The 9601-nt window shown below is 38.8% G+C and overlaps 1 protein-coding gene across 3 annotated transcripts in view; it reads left to right on the forward strand.

Moving 5' to 3' along the window:
- Greb1l (GREB1 like retinoic acid receptor coactivator) overlaps window positions 1-9601 on the forward strand; it is a 274544-nt gene that overhangs the window by 133161 nt on the left and 131782 nt on the right. For all 3 annotated transcript variants that reach the window (XM_029560559.1, XM_008826964.2, XM_017796571.1), the window contains exons 3-4: window positions 2308-2467; window positions 2882-3079. In XM_029560559.1, the coding sequence (XP_029416419.1) occupies window positions 2311-2467; window positions 2882-3079 (355 nt within the window). In that variant the 5' untranslated portion in view covers window positions 2308-2310. The remainder of the gene's footprint in view (window positions 1-2307; window positions 2468-2881; window positions 3080-9601) is intronic.

A 9601-nucleotide genomic window follows, 5' to 3' on the forward strand; every position in this document is an offset into this window, starting at 1 on the left:
TCTGAAGAGGTAACCCTAAAATCTTTTAAGGATTAGATATAAGATCCCAAATAACTTTTGACATTTTTGTCCTTTGGAACAGAGCATGTTGCTAAGAGGCTCAAGGACATTTTGACTTTTAGCCAAGAAACTGGCTACTTTTCTTTGGGGTCTTTTTACCCTAACTGCCTAGCACATTCCTACCTCCTATTCTTATCACCCCATCCTCTGAAGAGGTTATCCCAATTATCAATAGGGAGTCGCAACACAGACTGCTTTGGCTTCTTCCATGCTGAACAGGGACACAGGGTGAGGCAATTGGGGTACCCCTTCAGTGGGTCTATCTAAAAGACTCCCAAATTTCATAACTCTTATCTGTAGGGAGAAAAGAAGGTCCTTGACTGGTAAACGGGATGTGAAGGAGAAGTAAAGGCAAGAGTAGTTAGCATTACAAGTTCTAGACAGGGAACTAGAAAAAAGTCAGAACAGGGCAAATTTCAATTGTTCATATCAGAGTCCATTAGGATTTCTTGATGAGAGCTTCCAAAACATCCCTCTATTGGGTTCCTCCTCATTTTTCCTTTGTCTCCCAAGGCTGGACTCAGAGTGATGGGCTCAAGATTTGTTTTCAAGCATTTTAATAGCTGTTGGAGTGGCTAGGATCAGTGTCAGTTCCCTCTTAAAGACTTCTAGATAGGGAGAGAAAACAAATGTAGCCATCATTTTAGAAAAATAATGGGTTCTCTCCCTTAGCTACAGGTGGGCACTACAGTATTCCAGATCAAGATTTGAAGTCTTACATCTGAGCAGCACTTTCTGTTTAGAAACAAAATAATCAATGAGAAATAATTGTCTAACGTTTTATATGGACTTAAGCCTAGTGTCTAGGAAGTGTAATCCCTTGAACTCTTAAATAAATATACTGATTAATCTTTGGTTATACTTCCCTTTTGGGTGTTTAAGACCATACAGTTGGCCCAAAGAAACCAATTTATTTTTACTCTTCAGATTGTTGGAGGATCTGTTCCTTAGGGGTTACATGGCCTTGGGAGGAGCCCCTGGCTCCTTTTACCAGTTCCACCTATGTGAAGATAAGTCAAAGGTCCTGCTCAATCATGGCTGGCTTCACTTGGAAGCATGGAGGAAATGTTTCCTCTGTGTTGACCCTCCTCTTTGTAGACTGGGCACTGGTTCAAGTCCATCTGGTGGGGTCTCCATGGCCTCCCTGAACAGGATGACAGGTGACTCACCACAGTTACAGGACATTTTGAGAGATGCTCCATAGTCCCCTGGAACTTAGTTGACCTTGGAGGGCAAGGAGCAAAAACTGTCCTATAAGTCCCTCAGACCAGATTAGTATAGGCCTCAAAGTATAGCTGTTAAACATCTAAGAAGGTTAGTTCCACCATTCTGGTACTTTTAATTACCATATACATGGAATTTTCAGTGGCTAAAGAATGGTACACAAACATTAGTGATGAGAACTATAGACCATACCTTCAGACTTATTATTATTGACTTTCCTGGAGAATCCTCAAAAGTTTCAGACAAGACAAAAGAAACAAGTGTTTTCATACAAACAAACAAACAAACAAACAAATAAATAAATAAATAAATAGTAGCATCACATACATGAGTTCCCTGAGTTAAAAGATACAGAAAGTGCTTTAAGGAATTTGTTAATTAAATTAATTATCATAAAGCTTTCATTTTGTTAGCAAAGGAGTCTTTTTTCTCCTAGAGTAATAGATTAAATATTTACTCTAAAGCCAGAGCTGATATGGGGTGTGGCCTAGCAATGGTAAGAAGAAGGTGTAGTCCAATTGTTCATGAGGTTAGGCTTCAGGATTGACAGGTTAATCTTGCCTTATAGGTAAAAGAGCTTTGACCTGAAACAGTTATAACTGTTAAATTACAAGATTGCTTAATGGGGCTTTCTGAGATAGGCCTTGACTGTAAGGACTAAATCTATAAGCAATGTGTAATAGATAAGTTTTTTTTTTCCTTCTTTCTTCTTTTTTCATTTATTTTGTGTTGATGTGTGTACACATGGGTGCAATCTTGTGGCAGTCAGGGAACAATTTGTATGAGCTGGTTCTTTCCTTCCACCATGTGGGTTCTGGGGATTGACTTTATGTTTTTAGGCTTGGTGGCAAGTGACTTTATCCACTGAGCCATCTTTCCAGACGTGTTAAGAACACATTTCATACAGTTCACATCATAAGATATTTGGATATAGTTTATATTTGCCATACCTGTACTTTTAGGACATGAACCTCTAATATCAATTTTCTTCTTCCTCTTTTCCTTTGGAATGTGCTGGCAAAGACCATGGGGAACTCATATGCTGGGCAACTGAAATCTGCTAGATTTGAGGAAGCTCTCCACAACTCCATTGAAGCCTCGCTCAGATGTAGTAGTGTAGTACCGCGGCCAGTTTTTTCCCAGCTGTACTTGGACCCTGACCAGCACCCTTTCACATCTTCAGGTACGTTTCCCATCACATGCAAGCATTTCTAGGTTCCTTTCAGAAGAAGTGGAGAAGTCCAAATCCTGAGAACTCCAATACCATTTGGCTAAGTGTTAAAAACACTAGTTTCCTGACTGGGTGTGGTAGAGCACGCCTTTAATCCCAGCACTCAGGAGGCAGAGGCAAGTGGATCTCTGTGAGTTCAAGGCCAGCCTGGTCTACATAGTGAGTTCCAGACCAGCTGGGACTACAGGGAGACCCTGTCTCGAAAAAACCAATAAATAAATAAAATAAATAAATAGGTAAATAAGTAAATAAAATAAAAACACTAGTTTCCCTCTCCTCAAAGATTTCTTTCAGAACTAGGAATTTTTCTTATGATTCATATGCATCTTTTAAATTAAAATTGCTATGATGTCTTTGCTGACCCAGATGTCAAACCTAAGGTGGAAGATCTGGATAAAGACCTGGTACAGCGTTACACCCAAAATGGCAGTCTGGATTTTTCCAACAATGTAGCAATTAATGAGATGGAAGATGATGAAGATGATGAAGAAATGTCTGATTCCAACAGCCCACCAATTCCCTATTCACAAAAACCTGCCCCAGAAGGATCTTGCACTACAGATGGTAGGTTTGCATTTTTGATTCCTTTTCCATATTGTCATCTAATACCGTCTGTGTTCCCAGTCCTTCCCCATGGTGTTCAAGGCTGGATACCAGTGAGTGGTTATATTTTTACTCCTGTTGTCTCCTGTGACTTCACAGCAGTGTCTACAGGAGACATGAGTATCACCCTTCTTACAGATGAAAAGACTGAGATTCATTGAGAAGGTCTGTGCAAATACAACTTTAAACACAAATCAAAGTTTTTGCAGTATTCCATGTTCTCTGCCAGAACACAGCTCTCTCAGGAACTCCCCCTCCCCCACCCCTGGCTTTTCGAGACAGGATCTCCCTGTAGTCCCAGCTGGTTTGGAACCCACTATGTAGATAAGACTGGCCTCAATCTGACAGAGATCTGTCTGACTCTGTCTCCTGAGTATGAGTTCTGGGGATTGTACTTGGGTGGTCAGGCTTGTTGACAAGTGACTTTACCTGCTGAGCCATCTTGCCAGCCCTACGTCTATTTTAGGTATTCATTAAGTATAGAGGTAAAATATAAATCTTTTGGGGCTGGAGAGATGGCTCAGTGGTTAAGACCACTGGTTGTTCTTGCAGAAGACCTGGGTTCGTATCCCAGCACCCACATGGCAGCTAACAACTGTCCATAACTCCAGTCCCAGGGCATCCAACAGCCTCTTCTGACCTCCGTGGGCATTGCACAACATGGGTGCACTTACCTACATGCAGGCAATATAGACATACACATAAAATAAAAATAATAAATAAAATTTACAAATATATGTATAAATTTTATAAATATTACAAATGTAAAACTTGTCTACATAGGATAAAAATGTAAGAAGTGTGACAATCTCGTTTTATTTATTCAGGTTTTGTTTTTGCTTGTGTGGTTTTTTGTTTGTTTGTTTGTTTGTTTCTTTGTTTTTTGTGTTTTGTCTTTTTTAAAAAAAAATTATTTTGGTCTTTTTGAGACGGGGTCTCCCTGTAGCCCCAGCTGGCTTGGAACTCACTATGTAGACCAGGCTGGCTTCCATCTTACAGAGATCTGCCTGCCTCTGCCTCTGTCTCCTGAGTGCTGGAATTAAAGGCATGTACCATTACCATGCCCAGTAACCCCATCATGTTTTTAATCACACTTTTAATAAAAAATGCTGGTTTCTAATATTTTTATTGTTTTGTGGTTTTGGTGATATCACAACTTAAATTCTACTTTCTTCCCTCCATTTAGTTTCTATATTCTGGTCATCAATCTAATTAGTATATAGGTTTCACTTTCTCCGGATTAGGTAGGATATATTTTATATTCACACTGACATTAGCGTAGACATTGTCCTTGCATGAAAGTCTTGAGGAGACATGGGGGAGGGATTTATCTTCTGAAGTATAAAATTTCACAAGAGCTTCCTTCTAAAGTTTGGAGAACAAATAATTTGGGATAAATTTAAGATTTATCCAGGTAAACCCATATAAATAGTTGGCCTTCTTTGGGAGTTTCATTTTCTCTTGATTCCTAATACTCCCGAGAATCTGACAACCAGTAAAGGGATCCAGATCTACCTAGAGGGTGAAGAGCTCAGAGTGATTCTCCTAGTAGCTAGCCTGTGCCTGGTTCACTGCAATGGGCTCTGGCAGTTGGTCTACTGCTGGTCTTTGGCTCAGGCCCTGTAGCACATCACTCCTTGAGGATTTGTTTTCATTTAATGATTGGTTCCTTCTGCCCAGACTTACTGATGTGTACTGATTTACTCCGTATTGATGTAATATAAGCCTTTAAACCTGTGGAGATGTGGAAGGTGACTAGTATATTTCTGTTTACTTGTTTTATATTCATTTTATATCTTTTTCTCAATTGAATAGTTAATTCATCAAGCAACAAGTTGAATAGTGCTTAAAATGAAGTACCGCTGAAAATCTCATTATATGTGATAATTAAATAGAACCCAAGTAAAAAGTTTTTAAATAACCAAATTTTCTGGAAAAAAAAAAAAAAAAAAGAGGAGTGTTTTCCCTGTCTCTCTGTGCCAGGAGTATATTTTCAGTTGGCCCATTGAGGTATCTGGTATCTGGCAGTAGTGTTACTTTATATATAGGCACGAAAATGTCGTTTAGTAGCTACTGAGATCTTAAGTCAGTGATCTAAAAATAACGAGTGCTTCCTAAAGTTTAAAACAGAAGTATTCGGAAAGGGAAATGGTGATTTTAAAAGGTAAAGGGCAATTGTCCTGAGGGCCAAAGCAGAAAATTCAAATTGCAGCACATTCTCAAACACTAGTTCTATAGAGTCCCCATCAGCTGCTTTAGACTGTTGTTGTTGTTGTATGTGTGTGTGTGTGTGTGTGTGTGTGAGAGAGAGAGAGAGAGAGAGAGAGAGAGAGAGAGAGACTCCCTGTAGCCACAGCTGGCCTGGAACTCTAGAACCTGGAACCAGGTTGGCCTTATCTCACATACTTAGGTTTTAATAACTGCTGGTTATCACTCATTTCCCCCTTCCCAATTCACCTGTGACGTTTTAAATAAGAAATAGTTTATAAGTTGATACTTTACATTTCACATCGCTTTTGCAGTTGGGCTCCCTCCAAGATAGGTCTAAGAATCTTCTTGCGTAACTGGAGGACGGCCTCAAAATTCCCATTAAAAACAGCATTGAAACCCTGCAACAGAATGATTGCCTGCCTGGTTTTAGAATGCCACCTTCCCTCCATGGGAAATCCTCTGTTTACCTAAGGCTTAAAGGAAGGTAAAGCTATTTTTAGAGGCAATTTAGATAAGCAGATACTTAACACCTGATGGACTGCTGAGTTCTTCCATTCATATGTAAATTTTGGTTGCTAATTTCTTATGTAAATTATTGGAGTGGAGTAGGTTTCTACCCTGCTGGGAGGCAGTTGATTGTCTATGGGGTGAAGGGCAACCAAATTTTAGGCCTCCAAATGCTGCTTTGATTGCTTTAGTTTGTGTTTACAGCTGCTTCAGTAAACTTCCCTTCCCCCTTTTTATTTACTCTGTAACTTTCCAGGTGGAGATAATTGGAGAATGCAAATCTCTTTCTATAAAGTGAAAATCTTGGCTATTTTCTTAAGAAAATGCTGATGGAGTTTATAAAGAAGGACCCTCTATATCACTTCATATTCCAATATTTTAATTAAAATAATTTGTCCTGTAAGGGCTTTGGTTGCAGAACAAATTTTCATCATTGCCCTCAGAAAATGAAAGTATTTGGGAGCAAGTTTGTGAAATAGTTTGTAACATACCTTTCTTTGTGGACAGTAAACAGGCACAGATCCTTTGTGTACCTTCCTCTAGTCTAAAAAATGATCAGATTAGCCTTCCAGAATTCAGATGTAATTCAGGATTATTCTGCAGAGGAACACTTAAGGTTTCCTTCTATTTAATTTGAATTTTTGATTGAGAGCTTTGTTAGACATACAAGCTGACATATTTCTAATAGTGGGGATACGAAACTACCTGCCTCACTGGATAGTGAGATCTTACAGGACACGAAACGTCACTGTATTTCATGAATTTTGTAGCTATGCTGAATTTTGTAGCTAAACTTCCTTATAGGCATAACTTATTTTCAGTTTTTAAAAAACGTTGCTACCAAGCATGGTGGTGCAGGCAGATCTCTGAGGCTATCCTGGTCTGCATAGAAAATTCCAAGTCAGCTGGGGCTACAGGGATTCCCCATCTCAAAAACAAGGACAAAAAATGATGCTCTTAGTATAATCTTTTTTTTCTTTCTTGGGGATTCTAGATTATAATGTGTTTAATTAGCAGTGCTAAATCCCAATAATGAGCGTTTAAAGGAAGGAGCCAGTAAATGTTTACAGTAAAACGCAGACCCTTAGCAGGTGAACTTTGAAGCTTTAAAATAACTAGGAACAGTAACTTTCTTTGCTTCTGTGACCATTTCTGGCCTTGAATTGATTTCCTCCTGACCCTAATTCTAGACTCAATGTTGCCTTCTCTTTCCCTTCCACACTTTCTTCTTAATTAAATTGCCTCTAACTTGTGTTCACAAGTAACTAGAAGGTAAGAGGCCAAGAGTATTTAATTTTATAACATTTAATTTTTTTAAGACTAGTTCAATTTTATAGAAAACTTGAGAAACAGTACAGTTTCCATATATACACACTTTCTCCTGTTAGCATCTTAGTATGGTAAGTGCACTTATTAAAACTAAGGAGTTAGTATTCATACATTTTTACTAAAAATAAATCCATGGTTTATTCTGGGTCTTTTTTTTTTATCTAACATCCTTTTCTGATCTAGAATCCTATTGAGAATGTTACGTTAGGTTTAATTATAACCTCCCAAGCTCTGCTTGACTGTGATGTTTTCTTGGTCTTTTCCTGGTTTTGATGGTTCTGGAAGTTTTAGGAATATTGTAAGAAACTCCTTATTGGAATTTGATGTTTTTCTCCTGATAAGATAGAGAATATGGGTTTAGATGATGATCACAGTGGTAACAAAGCCACTTTCATCATTAGTGCAGGAGTATATTCTATCAACATCTCATGACTGTGTTGTGCTCAGTCACCTGAGGTACTTGTCTCCTTTTCCTCCCCCACGCTGGGTGCAGTGGAGGAATGCACACACAGACAGAGTTGAGAGTATGCATTGCGTGCTTGGAGACAGAGTAGCTACATACATTTACTTGATGTTTGACTTCATGCAAATTCATTTCTTCCCTACCATTTATTAGTTTACCCAACCATTTATTTACATTGTTATGGATATTTATTTTGTTTGGGGCTATGATCCAGTATTACTGTATTTTTGTTCAAACGGCTCCAGTGTTAGACATTGGAGGCTCTTTCTGTTGGTCCTGTACCCTTTATACAAACCTACATCATTTCTCTTTTCATTGTCTTGGGTACCTCTTTTAAAAACATATTTTATTTATTATTTTTATTTTATGTGTATGAATATAGTATATGCAGCATGTAAGGACACTCCTGCAATGCCCACAGGGTCAGAGCTGGGGTTATGGAAGGTTGTTAGCTTCCATGTGGGTGCTGGGAACTGAACCCAGGTCCTCAACAAGAGCCGCCGGTGCCCTTAACTGCTAAGCCATCTCTCTGACCCCTTGGGTACCTCTTGTAATGCAGCATTTTAAAAAACAAAGTCTAGAAAACATGCTTCTCATAGAATGCATTTATTAATAATTCTTCTTTCAACCTCTAGATGTCCTCATGCCATAAATAGGAATTACCTCAAAGCCTGTAATTGAAAAAGATTCTTCCTTCTTCGTTTAAGTGGATTGTGTAGTTTTCAATTTGCCGCAGAGATCTCTCTGAAATAATAGTTATTCAGTAAACAATCTAGCTTTCCTTGGGCATCCTCCACATAGTGCCTGCTCAACCTTGTATTTAGCTCAGAATCAAAATCGTGCTTTTCTCTTAATCTCCCTTTTGTTACAACATCATGCTTGAGAAGTCTCATCAGAAATGTCACTCTGCAGACTGGGGAAATGGCTCAGTCTATTAAGTTCAAGCATAAAGACCTGAATTCAGATTCTTAGCCCCAGCATCAAAAAGCCAGGATTAGTATACATATCTGTAGCCTTAGTGCAGGAGGGAGAGGTAAACTCCAAGTCCAGTGAGACACCCTTTCTCAAAACATTAGGTGGAGAGCAATTGAGGAAGACACCTAACATGGACCTCTGGCACGTACACAGGCACACACACACACACACACACACACACAACACACAACACATACACAACCCCACCCCCCCACACATATAAAAGAAATGCTATTCTGTAATCATGCATCTTTATGGGTTGTAACAATTTGATTTTTTTTTTTTTTTGAGGCAGTCTCACTATGCGTTCCAGGCTAGCCTCAAACTCTTGTCAAATCCTGCCTCAGCCCTGTGTAGCTAATGCTATAGGTGTGTGCCACTGCTCCTACCTAAAACCTTGAGTTTCAAGGATTCATCAGTGAATATGGGGTAGGTGGATGCTGACATAGTCCATGGCTGACAAGGGACGGTATATCAAATAGGCAAGGAGAAATTATAGGACAATGTCCTCTCTCATAGTGGAGGCCGGGGAGGGGAAGCATTAGGTATGAGTCAGAGGCACTTTTGTCTTGGTTTTATTTATTTAGTTAGTTAGTTAGTTTTTGTTTTTTTTTTTTATTTGTTTGTTGCTTTTGTTTTATGTTTTTTTTTTGTTTGATTTTGAGATAGGTTCTCACTGTATAGCCCAGGCTAGTCTTGACCTTGAGGCCCTCTTGCCTTACTTTCCCAAGTTCTAGAATTATAGGTATGTGCCTCTAGGGCCAGCAAGAGATATGATAATGAGGTTGAAAGAGCATCTCAATTGGAATTAAGAGACTGAGGTTCTGGCGCCCTGGCTTCTAGTTTATGAAGAGATTAGAACAGATGAGTGTCTCCCAACTTTGACTCACAAATTTCTTTGAAATATAGAAATGTGAACGCCTCAGGTATTTGAAACAAATTCTGTTATTCCATGACATATAGTAAAATTTTAATTTTAAATATAAATTACTTATATA

The sequence above is a fragment of the Nannospalax galili genome, unplaced genomic scaffold (assembly GCF_000622305.1).
Source record: "Nannospalax galili isolate Female #2095 unplaced genomic scaffold, S.galili_v1.0 scaffold511, whole genome shotgun sequence".
Lineage (NCBI taxonomy): Eukaryota > Metazoa > Chordata > Mammalia > Rodentia > Spalacidae > Nannospalax > Nannospalax galili.